Genomic DNA, 13495 nt, shown 5'->3' with positions numbered 1-13495 from the left:
ACTTTAAGGTGTCGTCAGCTCTGGGAGAATCTGTCTGGCTCTGCCCAATGCATCCACATCCTAGCTTTGCATTCTGGCTTGGTATCTTCTACCTTTTCTACGATAACCAAATATACTTTGTCCCAGTGCTTCCTGGTGATGGATGGCTCAACCCTCAACCCCAGGTCTGGCAGGGGCCGCTCAGAGCCATCGCACATGACCTTTTCTGCATCATGGACCCTTTACAAAAGTGCACGAGGGCTGTGAATTCTCTTCCCCTCAAAACTGTATGTGTACACACGATTTCACATATGGGGCGTGGGGGTGGGGATGGACCACAATGTTCAGGTGTAGAACTCCTGCCTTAGAAATCACTAGTTCAATCCCTCTTAACGAACAAGGAAACTGAGGCCCAGAGAGGCTGAGTCATTTGGACTCAGCCAAGAGGATTAAGTGCTTTTTTAAACTCCACACCCTGAACGACTTCTTTGATTCTCTTTATTATTTGTTTAGGCTGAGTGGAACCCCACCCTCCTGGCCAGCAGCTCTGAGGGCTTGGTCCCCAGGGCCTGAGCCTAGGCTTGTACTTAAGTCTCTGTGGTTTCCCCAACCATTCAGCCTGGAACACTGAGGCTTCTGTGAGAGGGAGCACACATGAGTAACCAACCCCACACTCTGCCCCTCCCATCCCAAGGGACTCACAAACCCAGTCCTGGTTCCTTTCCACTCAAACACTCAGTAACTTTATTTGCCTTTGGCTGGTTTCTCGGAAGGGGATGGGGCTGGCAGCAGCCTGGGCTTCATGCGCCCTCTGGTGGGCCTCAGAGGCAAAGACCAGAAAGGACTTGACAGTCTGGAGGCCACAATCAATACAGTCTAGGGGAGGGTTGCAGTGTTCCTCACCACTGCACCCTGGACCCAGCTTCAGGAGTTGGGGCATGATGGGAGGAGGCCCTGAACCTCTGGCTCTCATACTCGCCCGTGTTGGATGCCCGCATGTTCTGCCGAGCCTTCATCTGCTTCAAACGGTCCTTGTCCACTTCCCGCTTGGTGAGGATGAAGAGGAGGATACCACAGGGGAAGCCGATGGCCCTATGGGTGGGGAGATGTGCACGGGGTTTGGGGAGGGGCCAAGCCTGAGCCAGAGGAGCTGGGGAGAATTTCATTCCAGCCTCATTAATTGCACGAACACTGCAATACCACTCGCATCTATTCAGCCTCTGTGCTGGCTGCTGGAGGGTCCCACTCGAATCAGATTCTGTCGCTGCCCTGCTCAAAACCCCGTAATAGCTCTCTACCACTTCTTGGCCAAGTTCAAACTCTTAGGCACGGCACAAAAGGGCCAGTGTGGTTGGGTCTCTGCCCACCTCGTCATTCCTTTCCCCTTTAGCCTGACACTCCTCAGCATGAGCCCTGCCATCTCCTGCTGTAGCAACTGTGCAAGATTTTCCAGACAGCCCATCCTCTTTCCCTCTCCAAGTGTTGGCAAAGATTCCCTCTGCCTAAACCACCCCATAACCCCTCCCCGACTCCCCTTCTTAATCTGAGTAACTGCTACGTGGGAGGCACTTCAGTGTGGGGAAAGGTCATGGAGTCACAAGACCTAGTGAGAATCCAGCTCTGAGCCTCAGTTCCCTCCTCTGTAAAATGGGGATGTCCTATTTATCTCAGAAAGACTAAAACATTACACGGTAAAGTACTGGCACACCTTAGGTGCTGGAAAAAATGTGAATTTTCCCCCTCTTTTTCTTTTAATATTGATCAATAATACGTATTAAGATCAGAGTTAGATTCAAATAACAATGCACTGAACACCTTGTAGGTGCTACTACTATACAACTAATATAATCTTGCGTGATCTCAATTAAAATCTCAACTGGGTCTTGCCCCAAGCTCCCAAAAGAGAGGATGAGGCCAGGGACCCAAATATGAATCAGATTAGTTCAGCTCACTCCACAGAAAACCCACTATCTCTCCAATTTCACATACTTTCCCAACTCCCTCCCCTGCCCCAAGTCCTCTGAGATTCCAGTCCTCACGCCCAGCAATTCTGTCGCCCAGCAATTCTGTCTCCGCAACATTGGATTCAGCTCACCACCTGAAACTTGGAGAAGTTTCTGGGTCCCACCCTCCCCTGGTGCCACTCCCCACTGGTGGGCAAAGGGTTAGTTAAAACTCACCAGGCTAGTCCCACAGCTTTCATTGGGTTCTTGCCCCTCTTTCTGGGAATGTATTCCAGTCCAGGGGATAAGGGCTCAGGCTCCTCCTTGCACTCTGGGGAGCTGTGGCTTTGCAGTGCCCGGGTCCTGTTCTGGGAAGCCTTGTTAGTTGTGGCTCCTGAGAGAATCCCTGTGGATGGAGGCAAGGAAGGTAGGTAAGAGAAGGTGAGAAGAAAGCCCGGGGAAGGAATTGCTGAGATCTGAGGAAGGGGAGTGACTGCAGTTTGGAGTAACAAGTACCAGGGAAAGTCCAGAGGGAAATGGGAAAATCGCCATCGAGGTGGCACCTTTGAAAGCCACTTCCACGTCACTGCGGGCTCATCACCCTGGTGCCAGGAGAGCGAGCTTCGCTGTTCTTCATCTCATCAGACGACAGGATGTGAAGGACTGCAGTGGGGCTCACATTGAGACGTATGAAGGAAATCCGAGAAATGGTTTTCAAACTGCGGAATGTTAGCACTGGAAGGGAGCTTAAAGGTAGTCTACTCCATCCCCTCATTTTATAGAAGAGGAAACTGAAGCCCCAAGAGACGAACTGCTTCGCCCAAGGTCAAACTGCTAATTACCCGGGGCTAGAACCCAAGCCTCCAGAAGCCCAGGGCTCTTTCCTCTGCACTGCGGTGAGTGTGAAACACCTGGAGCACGGGACTCTAAAAGGCTTCCTTGGGGCTCCCTTTCGCTGCAAGACCCCAGAGGTGTCGTTTGACGGGAAGGCTGAGGGATGGACTGGGTGACCTCTAGAGAGCATCTTTTAGGTCCCAGACTCTTTAAGATCCTGCAGAGGGGTGCGGGCAGCAATCGACAGCCCTGACCTCCTGCTATCGCCGAGCGGGATGTGAAAAAAAAGGGTGCCCCCTGCAGTCCGGCCCTCCCTGGGGTCCCTCTCCTTACCCCGGAGGACGCGGGCATTTCTCGCCCCCCGGCCCTTCAGCGCCGTAGCAGCTACCACCGCCGCCATTTTCAGATCCCACCCCCCTTCACCACTCTCCCCGCCGGGAATTGTAGTTTGCGTAAGGGACCTCCCCCGTCCAGCCTACAGACCAGAAACTACATCTCCCAGAAGCCCGCGGAGCAGACCCGGGAGAACTACTATTCCCAGGAGAGCCCCCGGAGGCGCGCACGCTCGCTTGTTGCCCTCCTGTTGGGGGCGGAGTCAGGTCGGGCCGAGTTGGGTTCTCCTCTCCACGCCCCGGCCCCGTCTCCCAACTCTGCCCTGTGATTGGTGGTTAAACCAGCCCACCCCCTTCGCTATTGGTCGAGAGGCCGTCGCTCTCCCTGCCGGGGAGTCGCCTACGCCTACTTCCTCCCGAGAGGAGGGGCTCCAGTTCCGCGTCGTCGCGCAGGGCTGACTCTGGGAGGCGTTTGGGCCCAGAGAAGTGGGTTCGCCGCTTGCGCCGCATGGAGTCCGAATCGGAAAGCGGGGCCACCGCTGACACCCCTCCACTGGAGACCCTAAGCTTCCATGGTGATGAAGAGATTATCGAGGTGGTAGAACTGGATCCCGGTCCGCCGGACCCGGGTGAGAGCTGCCGATCCTCAGGCCACGGGACAGGAGGCGCTCACCCCTGGCCTTTGACCCCTGCTTCACCCCCTCCCCACCCCACCCCACCCCCACCCCACCACCCGCCACCCGCCACCCCACCGGTCATTCCTACGGACCTCCTTCGCCCTTCCCCTCTCCCCCAACCCTACACTTAGTTCTCAGGCCTGGCCGGGGTGGGGGTTCCTCTGACGCCTCCCCTGGCCCTTCCCCTCACACACCCCCTTCCCATCATTCCCTCGCTCCTCCCTTACCACACGGTCCCTTGCCAACCCCAGGTCCTCAGACCTCTCCTGTCCTTCGTCACACGCCCCCTCCTCCCTGCCGCCTCCCACTGCCGCTTCACCCCTTCTGTCTGACCTCAGCTTGCCCTCTTGCCACACGACCACCCCAGCCTCCCCGCACTTCCCATCCCTCTTACCTCCTGCCGAACCCCATCTTTTAACCCTCTCCCCAAAGCAGACGATCTGGCCCAGGAGATGGAAGATGTGGACTTTGAGGAAGAGGAAGAAGAAGAGGGCAATGAGGAGGGCTGGGTTCTGGAGCCCCAGGAAGGGGTGGTCGGCAGCATGGAGGGCCCAGACGATAGCGAGGTCACCTTTGCATTGCACTCGGGTAGGTCTCTGAGGAGATCCATCGTAAACTCAATCCAGGTGGGCATTTGAGCATCAGCCATCCGCTGTGTCGGGAGCGTTATGAGGGACACAGCGGTGGGAAAATGCTGGCCTTGCCCTGGAGGAGCTCACAGGTAGGGGGGCAGTATGATGGAATGGAGGAGAGCTTGGCTCCTGGAGTCAGTTGGGTTCAAATCCTATCCCAGCTACTCGTCTGTTTATGATCTTTATTAATGTCTGTGGGTTTTAGTTTACTTTTAAAAACTTGTCGTTGGTAAAAGTTCCTTTATTGTGAATTACAGGTAATAGTACCTTTTGGAGCATGTTTTAGATAATCCTCTTAAATATTAGCTCTTAATAAGGAACCAGTAACATGACACTTTCCTCACTCAGACCCCAGACTGGTGGCATCCCGTGCTGAGAACTGTAAGCGCTGCACGTGTACCTTGCTCTTGTCCAGGGCATCAGTGTGGGGTGGTGAAGGGAACAGCACCGAACGGGGATCTGTCCTGGAGAAGGACTTAGAGTTCGGCAACCTTGGGGAGGGATTTCTCCAACAACCTGATGCTTGAAACTTAGAAGAACTTGGATGCACCCTTCTTTTCCAGGAGGAAAGACGTGTTACTTTGGGTGGAAGGGGGTGGGCTTCCCAAAGGTCCCGAAGGACAGAACCCTAGGTGGGAGCCCCGTCTCCTTACTCATGGAGTATCTCTTGTGACAGCATCTGTGTTTTGTGTGAGCCTGGACCCCAAGACCAACACCTTGGCAGTGACAGGGGGCGAAGATGACAAAGCCTTTGTGTGGAGGCTCAGCGATGGGGAACTGCTCTTTGAGTGTGCAGGTGAGCGGGCCTGGGTGAGGTCCTGCCCCTTTTGAGGTCTTAGGGGGCTGGCCTGCAGTGGTTGTGCATCCAATAGCCATTTATTGACTCCCGTTTTGCCAGCTCTATACTTGGCCTGAGGGCTCCAAAGAATATCATGGTCTGTTGTGGGCATGGGAGAGGAAGGCACTGATTGGCTGAGGGAGTCAGGGAAAGGCCTGGGAGGAGGTGACACTAGTGAAGGAGAATTGGGGCAGGAAGGAGGCTGTGAGTATTTCAGACAGAGATGTGGAGCGGACAGAATGGGGAAGACATAGGCCTGGGTTGAGTGGGGGGCCAGCAGTGTCTCCCCTGGGGAGACATGGGGATGTTGGCTCCTGGAGCAGCTCTGAGTTTGGTTACCTGTTCTGCTGGGACCCATCCTTTTTTTTCCCAGCTGGTCCTTTCTGGGGGCCAGATACCTGGGTCCTGTGTCCCCAGCACCAGGTACCCTGATGTTCTCTTCTCTTTCTGCCCACTCTTCTTTGCAGGCCATAAAGACTCTGTGACTTGTGCTGGTTTCAGCCACGACTCTACCCTAGTGGCCACAGGGGACATGAGTGGCCTCTTAAAAGTGTGGCAGGTGGACACCAAGGAGGAGGTCTGGTCTTTTGAAGCAGGAGATCTGGAGGTGAGATCATCAGAGTGGGATTCAACTCTGAGGGCCGGGGGAGGGGTGAGACCTTGGGGGTCCGTGCCACCTTGAGCAGACCAAGCCAGCTCTGAGCCAGTACACTCCCGGAGTACAGCAAGAATGTCTAGGCCCATTCCCTGGGATGTCCCTGCTGACTCAGAAGTGGGGAAAGCTTGGCAGAGCTCATGGGGCAGACTCCTAGGTGAGATGGGGTGAGGGGCCTCCCTGTTGAGCCTTTGTCTCTGCCCAGTGGATGGAGTGGCACTCTCGGGCACCTGTCCTACTGGCGGGCACGGCTGACGGCAACACCTGGATGTGGAAGGTCCCGAATGGTGACTGCAAGACCTTCCAGGGCCCCAACTGCCCAGCCACCTGTGGCCGAGTCCTCCCTGATGGTGAGAGCAGCTTTCCTGAGTGCAGAGAGGTGGGGACCAGGGTTACGCGTCTCCCTGGCTCCCTCCTGGGCCACCGCCAGCAAACTCTGAGGCCTGCTCTCGGGAGCACTGACCTCCCAGGCCCCAGAGCAGACAGCTCCCCCTTTCCACCCGGAACTGGGTCTTCCCTGGGGCACTGTGTGTTCCCTCACTTCCTTGCCCCCATCCCCTCCCTCCCCTGCTGATATGTCTGAGTGTGCTATCTGTTCTTCTCTCTTCATCTCCATCTCTGACCCTTTAGGGAAGCGAGCTGTGGTCGGCTATGAAGATGGCACCATCCGGGTTTGGGACCTGAAGCAGGGAAACTCTATCCATGTACTAAAAGGTATCTGAGGTGGGGAAAGTGTTAACCTAGGTCTTTGTGGGGCAGGGGCTGAGACCTGGGACAGGATGAAATCCGACTTATTCCTCTACTTCATTCTAGGGACCGAGGGTCACCAAGGCCCTCTGACCTGTGTTGCCACCAACCAGGATGGCAGCCTGATCCTAACTGGCTCTGTGGACTGCCAGGCCAAGCTGGTCAGTGCCACCACCGGCAAGGTGAGTGGGACCTGGAGTCTGGCTCTGGGGCCCTCCACTTTCCGTGTCTCCTCCCCTTCCTCTCTTATTCTTCACCCAGCCTCCTTGCCCCACTGCCTTTCTTCTCTTAATAGAGGACCATGTTTCCAGGCTCTTCTCTGATCCTCTCCCCTGGCTCATAGGTGGTGGGCGTTTTCAGACCCGAGACCGTGGCCTCCCAGCCCAATCTGGGAGAAGGGGAGGAGAGCGAGTCCAACTCCGTGGAGTCCTTGGGCTTTTGCAGTGTGTGAGTGTGAGCGGGGCCTCAGCCTGACACAAGAGCAGGGGGCTTGGGGGAGGGGGCCTGGGCTGGGGGACCAGGGAGGACCAAAGGGCCCCAAGTCCAGGTCCCTCCACGAGCTGTCGTGATACTCTCCTCTGCCCAGGATGCCTCTGGCAGCTGTCGGCTACCTGGATGGGACCTTGGCCATCTATGACCTGTCTACGCAGACCCTCAGGCACCAGTGTCAGCACCAGGTACAGGCAGCCTGGAGCCATGGCCATGGCCATGGGAATCCCAGGTCTCTGGGAGCGTCTGCCCCATACCTGGCTCCTGTCTGGTCCTTCCCTATGGCCCATGGTCCCTCCCTCCTTCCTTGAGAGTTGGGAGCAGATGCCTGTCGGCTCTCCCGCCCCTGACCGCACGCCGCTTCTGCCGTACCCTGCTGCAGTCGGGCATCGTGCAGCTGCTGTGGGAGGCGGGCACCGCCGTGGTTTACACTTGCAGCCTGGACGGCATTGTGCGCCTCTGGGACGCTCGGACCGGCCGCCTGCTTACTGACTACCGGGGCCACACGGCCGAGATCCTGGACTTTGCTCTCAGCAAGTGAGTGAATTGGGCAAGGGCTGGGGTCTCTGTGTATTTGGAAGGTGGGAATAGCACATGGGGGGGTGGTCACAGGGTCTTTAGGGTGCAGGGGGCGATGCCCAAGGGCAGCTGGGCCCCAAGGCCTGGGCCTGCCTGTGAGGCAGGAGTGCTGGCAGGCCTGCGGGAGTCGTCTTCTGTTGACGGTGCGGCCTCACATCTCATCCCCCGGGCGCAGGGGCTGGGACCCCTTCCCCCATGCGGGCAGCTCTCCTCTGATCCCCTTGCTGGTTGCTGGCTTCAGGCGTGTTCACTGGGTGTGGGTCGGCCCAGCGCCAGGCACTAGGGGTCTGGAGTTGAGGATGAGCTGGAGGAGGCCCCCAGAGGGCCCCTGGGTGGTGGGCCTGGGGTGGGCCTGAGGTCTTCCAGTCCCTCCCAGCTGGGTCTTCTGTCCACAGAGATGCCTCCCTGGTGGTGACCACGTCAGGAGACCACAAAGCAAAAGTATTTTGTGTCCAGAGGCCTGACCGCTAACGGCTGCAGCCTCTGCTTTGTGTCTGGTGTGGAGGGGGCACAGAGAGACCCCCATCAGCAGAGGCGGTAGGGTAGGAGGGAAGAGGAGGGGACGGGCCTCGGACTCACTTTCCAACCACTTCAGACTGACTTGCCCCCTCTCTGTCCCTTTCTTCTCTTAAGAGACCCACCTCTTGGGCCCCTCCTTCCCGCCCTGTCCCTCGTAGTCCTCGCCCAGACCTGGCAGGCCCTTCAGAGGGAGGTTCAGACCTCTTTCTCTTTCACTTCCTTTGCTGGTGTGAGCCATGGGGGTGTGTATTTGTATGTGGGGAGTAGGTCTTTGAAGTTCCCGTTCTTTCCCTTCCCAAGTCTCTGGGGGTGGAAAGGAGGAAGAGATATTAGTTAACAGATTTTAAAAATGTAAATAAAATATACTTCCCAGAGACATGTCTGTGTGGATTTTGTGGTGGCCGGACATGAGGAGGAACCGGTGGGGGGCGTGTCAGGGTGAGGCTCCCTGCCACACCTGCTGGGTCTCAAGGTGCCTCAGCTCACCCCTCAGGCAGCAGCAGCCTCACCTACAGCTGCCTGCCTGTCTGGAACTGGAATCTCCCTGGATCCTCTAGGTTCTTTCTGCAGCTGCTCACCTGTCCCTCCCTTGCTAAGAGATGGAATGAGATAACCATAAGCTGGGAGCCAGGGGAGCTTTATTCAGTCAGGGTGGGGTCATATAGGGGCAGGGTCTCTGATCCAGAGGTGTGGGGGTAAGTGGAGATGGGCTTGGTGGCCAAGATGGATGGATGCTTCTAGTAGGAAGGAGCAGAGGCCCTTCCTCTAGTTCAAGTCGAGGTCCATGCTGCTTTGGTTGCTGGTGTGGTAGGCGGGGCTGGGTCCAGGACTGCCCTGGGGTCTTCCCCGCAGCACCTGGAGCCACCTCTGGGCGGCCGCCCTCCAGGGGGCCGTGTAGCGCTGATCACCCAGCCCCATGGCCACGGGCACGGCCGCCGCACTGGCGCTGCCCAGGGAGATGAGGGACAGCAGAGTTCCAGGCCCCAGCGGCGGGCGCTGCTCATAGGCCAGGACGGAGAGGAGCAGGGTGGCCACGTAGGGCCCCCAGCACAGCCCGAAGAGCAGCGTGGCTCCAGCCTGTGCCCTGGCCTGCCGCCAGGTGAGGGCACGGGCCAGGGCCGAGGGCGCGCCGCGGCACACGGCCCGCTCCAGCCGGCGGATGTCCTGCAGCTGACGGCGGGCGGTGGCCAGCACGCGGACCGAGAGGAGGGCGGCAGCGCCCACGGCGGGCAGCAGGAGCCCATAGACTTCGAGGTAGAGGTAGGGGGCTGGGAAGACAGCCTGGGAGCTGCAGTTGGCCCCAGGGGCCCAGTGGTTCCAGCCCAGGGCAGGCAGGCTGGCAAAGAGCAGGGGGCCAGCCCAGGTGAGGAGCAGGGCCATCCGGGTGCTCCCGCGGGGCCGCAGAGGCCGCAGCACTGCCATGTAGCGCTCCCCGTGCACCAGCAGGAGGTTGGCAAGCAGGGAGAGGAAGGAGAAATTGGGAGCCAAGTAGAGGAAGAGGCAGGACCAGTAGCCCCGGCGGCTCTGGTTCCACAGGCCTGGCAGCGCGGGCAGCGCCAGCCCGGTGAGCAGCCCGGCCAGCAGCAGGCTCAGGAAGAAGCAGCCAGCGGGTGGGCTGCGCAGGCGGTGGTCCCTGGCGATGCCCAGGGCCAGGAACATGTTGGCAGCGACGATGAGGCTTGCCAGGGCCAGGTAGAGCCCCAGGGCCCCTGCGGGAATGGGGCTGGGCATCTCCCTGGTGCTGTTGGGTGTCATCTTGGGCCTGGGGACGGGGGAGGCCTGGAGCAGCAGCGGGCATGCCTAGATGGAAGATGGGGCGACGGGAGTTAGGGTGGGGCTGCAGGTCACTGTCCTCCCGGCAAGGCTGCACATTAATCCAGAGGTTGCAGACCAACAGACTGGGGGCCGTATCCTGCTTGCTGATACACATTTTTCCCCCAATGAATTGCCAATTAAAATTTACATAAACATTCATATTTTTGGCTTAAAAAAAATCAGGTCCTGCCTGTAGGGTAGCAGGCAGCTGGAGTCGAGTGGCGGCTGCCTTCAGACAGCTCCCACAGTCCCCGCCCAGCCCTTCGCCCGTTTCTGTTATCTGTCTGGTCCTCTCTGGGCAGCTGTGTTTATGCCTCTGTTTAGGCTGAAAAGTGGACCCACCCATCCCCAAAGCATCTTGACCATCCCTGCCTCCAGCAGGTGAGGCCTCTAACGAATCAGCTGAAAGGATAGGATAGGGTCTGGCTGGTTGTGTAGTGGTCCTCTGGCCAGCCAACAGGTGATGGCCTCCTTCGGGCTGGGGCCAGAGCCGGGACAAGGGACTCGGGGTGGGTGCTCAGGGAAGGAGGGCGGTCCCTGTCTTCAGATGCTCGCAGGCTGGTCGGTCGGCACCCGAGCATTAAGAGGTGGTAGGTTGCTAAGGATTCGGGGTGGAGGTAGGGGCAGAAGTCACCCTGAGGCAGGGCTCACTGAGTTAGTGACGAGGCCAGGGCAATGGGTGGCAGCAAGGGGTTGCCCGGTCCCTTGCACCTCCCCTCCATCCGCCTTGTCACCAGTTACACCTCAGTGAGCAGCCTCCGGGTAGGACTTCCAGCCCATAAACTTGACGCGTCCCTACCACTCTAGCAACAGGGCCTTTCCTGGGAACTGGAGGAGGGGAGGAGTTGCTGGGAGGGGGGAGGGTTGGCAGTGAATGTGCAGATGCCAGCGGCAGAGGGCTGAAGCGAGCCCAGAGAGGGAGGAGGAGCCGCTGGGCAGGGCCTGGCCTCTCTGTGGCTCTGGCCTGTCCCAGTCCTCCCATGCCCTGTCCCCACTGCCACATCATAGGGATGGGGGACAGGGGAGGGGTCCTGGGCCCTGTGGGAACTCCTGCTTCTGTCAAGGGGAGCAGCCGCTGTTGCTAGGATTAAAGTCAAGAAGGAAAGTATTCCTACTTGCCCCCTCCCCTGGGTCAGAGGATCAGAGGGCCCCATGGCCACCCTGAGCGCAGGAGATGTTGTGCCTTCTATCCCCAGCTCCCCTCAGGTCCCCCAAGCTGCTGCACCCCTTTACCCTCAGCTTCTGTTTCTTCTTCCTCAACCTCCCCCAGTGCCGTCCGCTGGGAACATCTTTGCCTCTCCAGCGGGCCTCCAGTTTCTGTTCCCCTTCATCTCTGCACTGTCAACTTTATTAAACCCCAGGAGACCTCAGAGTCCGTTACTTCAAAACTGGACTCTGGAGTCATGGGCTGGAGCTCCCAGCTCTTCGCTGGAGTGAGTCTCCCACCCTACCTCCAACAGAGCAGCGAGAAAGGCAGGGTTAGCCGCCAGGGCGACTTCCCAGCAGTCTTATGGGTATGCTGGCTGTGTGACCCGCACAACCCGGAGGCTCTGGTGGCTCGGGCTGGGTGCAATGGCCTCTGCAGGATCTGGGGCCGAGGTCTCCAGGTGTGGCCCCGGGGGCCGGGTGGGGAAGGGGGAGAGGGGGGTAGCTACTCACATGGCTGTGGGGGACAGGTGTTGCTCCCCCAGCCTGGGCTTTCCTCTGAGTGTCAGGGAGTTGCCGCAGCCAGCACTGCAGGGCTTCTGGCGATGTCTGGTGTCCTGACCGCTGAGGGCATGGTACCTCCACTGTGCGGGGACAGCAGGGCCCCGGCTCTCCACTGCCCTGGCTCTGCCCTCGCCTGGGTTCCTGGAGGGATGGAGCTGAGGCTGGCGGGGATCAGCCTGGCCCCGCCTCTGGGGGGTGGGACCTGGCACACCCTGAGCTGCAGTACTGGGAGGCCTTCCTCCCCTTTCTCCAGTGCCCCCTCCTTACCCTCCTGTACCAGTGGCCCCCTCTCCAGCCACTGGCCATAGCTTGCCACCAAGAAGGCAGGTCACCCAGCTTGGAGCCCTCTGGCCTGCTACTGCTTAGCTAATCTGAGAAATGCATTCCAGCTAGTGAACAATGATTTAGTCTACCTTCCCCACTTCCCAGCTCATATATTTACATTTTATGAGCCTTAAACCCCTGGAGTGGCCAGCCGACAGCACGTTCACCTCTGTAATTCTGCCAGTCCGCATAGTGGTGTGTGTCTGATGGTGGTGGTGGGGGCGGGGGGATGTTTGGAATATGAGAATCTTCACTGCCCACCCTTCCTATCACCTGGTAGGGAATTTCAGCTTATAAAGCCAGGCTTGCCTTCCAGAATCTGGGGTCATTCCACACTTTTCTCAACTACTTTGTGAGTCACGTTCTGGGCTATGAGGCACAAATAGCTCTGGGGGTGTGACTTGGGGCAAGCTACCTCTGGGCCTCAATTTTCTCACCTGTAAAATGGAAACAAGGAAAACCACCTGTCAGTGTTGTTGTGGGGAATACCATGGGATAACATGTAACTGCATACATCCCAGTACCTGACACCTAACGGGGGAGGGTTCTCAACAAGTGATTCCCTTCTTCCCTCCTCCATGATGACTAAGAGGCATGAGCCAGTGCTGGAATCCGAAAGCCTGGGCTTAAATCTCAGAATCCTTTTTGGATCCTATCTTTTTGGCTGTGTAAACTTGAGTAAATTATTAAAGTTCTCTTACCTTAATTTCCTTATCTGCAAAATAGGGCTCATATTGTATTCACCTATTGTGAGACTATATGAGAAAATGTGTGGGGGACTTTGGCAGTCTAGTGGTTAAGACTCTGCGCTTCTACTGCAGGGGGCACAGGTTGGATCCCTCGCCGTTGGGATACTGCATGCTGCGCAGTGCAGCCAAAAAAAAAAGAAAATGTGTGATAAGGACTTGGGTCAGTGCTCGGCACAGAAGCACTCAATGAAAGGGATTTCTGGCCTTCTCTGCACGTCCCTTCCCTCCAGCCACCTGTCCCCTCTGAGAATTCCATTGAGAAAGGCTGATAGAGAGCCTGTGAAAAGCAAGAGGGGAATGACACTTTTCACTCCACAGGGAAACACAAGAAACTAGGTAGAGTGAGAGGAAGGGCAAGTTCAAGGCTAGGAAGTCCCAATTTCCAGCTTGTGTCAAGTGAGGCTTTGGGGTGAGGGAGACAAGCAGTTATACTCTCTTGAGGCCTGAATGGGAGGGAACAGGCTAAAACTGCAGCAAGAAAGCTGGAGTTTAGACATTAGGAAAAACCTCCTTGTAGACGGAGCAAGGGGTCTTCTGTGCTCTCTCGGGTAGACCTGGGCCTGAAGGGCTGGAGGCCTGAGAGGTCTAGCTCTGCCAACCCTGCACAGCAGTCAGGAGTCCTGGAGAGAAGGACCTCTGTTGGGACAAAAACTGGGAAGAGGAAAGCACCCAG

General features: G+C 57.7%; 3 protein-coding genes across 5 annotated transcripts; 1 reads left to right on the top strand and 2 right to left on the bottom strand.

Annotated features, from left to right (window-relative positions):
• Positions 1–695: 695 nt before the first annotated feature.
• LOC118898564 (probable hydrolase PNKD) lies at positions 696–3209 on the bottom strand. The gene is made up of 3 exons (XM_036859080.1): positions 3090–3209; positions 2160–2328; positions 696–1071 (listed from the first exon to the last, which is right to left on the bottom strand). The coding sequence occupies exons 1-3, from the start codon at positions 3154–3156 to the stop codon at positions 879–881; spliced, it is 429 nt and encodes a 142-aa protein (XP_036714975.1). The 5' UTR covers positions 3157–3209; the 3' UTR covers positions 696–878.
• A 308-nt stretch (positions 3210–3517) lies between these two features.
• On the top strand, positions 3518–8602 carry LOC118898444 (angio associated migratory cell protein). 3 transcript variants are annotated; one of them, XM_036858836.1, is made up of 11 exons: positions 3518–3717; positions 4201–4353; positions 5074–5193; positions 5703–5842; positions 6096–6240; positions 6521–6604; positions 6704–6819; positions 6981–7084; positions 7224–7314; positions 7509–7663; positions 8101–8602. In XM_036858836.1, exons 1-11 carry the CDS (start codon positions 3597–3599, stop codon positions 8174–8176), a joined length of 1305 nt encoding a protein of 434 aa, XP_036714731.1. In that variant the 5' UTR covers positions 3518–3596; the 3' UTR covers positions 8177–8602. The 3 variants fall into 3 exon arrangements, with proteins under 3 accessions (XP_036714731.1, XP_036714730.1, XP_036714729.1); XM_036858835.1 differs by having other exon boundaries at positions 4198–4353; positions 8101–8600; XM_036858834.1 differs by having other exon boundaries at positions 4198–4353; positions 7439–7663; positions 8101–8600.
• A 242-nt stretch (positions 8603–8844) lies between these two features.
• On the bottom strand, positions 8845–12851 carry GPBAR1 (G protein-coupled bile acid receptor 1). The gene is made up of 3 exons (XM_036857053.1): positions 12775–12851; positions 11699–12510; positions 8845–10024 (listed from the first exon to the last, which is right to left on the bottom strand). Exon 3 carries the CDS (start codon positions 9977–9979, stop codon positions 8990–8992), a length of 990 nt encoding a protein of 329 aa, XP_036712948.1. The 5' UTR covers positions 9980–10024; positions 11699–12510; positions 12775–12851; the 3' UTR covers positions 8845–8989.
• Between the last annotated feature and the right edge of the window lie 644 nt (positions 12852–13495).

This window comes from Balaenoptera musculus, chromosome 7, assembly GCF_009873245.2.
Source record: "Balaenoptera musculus isolate JJ_BM4_2016_0621 chromosome 7, mBalMus1.pri.v3, whole genome shotgun sequence".
In the NCBI taxonomy this organism is placed as follows: domain Eukaryota; kingdom Metazoa; phylum Chordata; class Mammalia; order Artiodactyla; family Balaenopteridae; genus Balaenoptera; species Balaenoptera musculus.
Note: the sequence above shows the minus strand (reverse complement) of the source record. Positions and strands in the feature narration are given on the sequence as shown.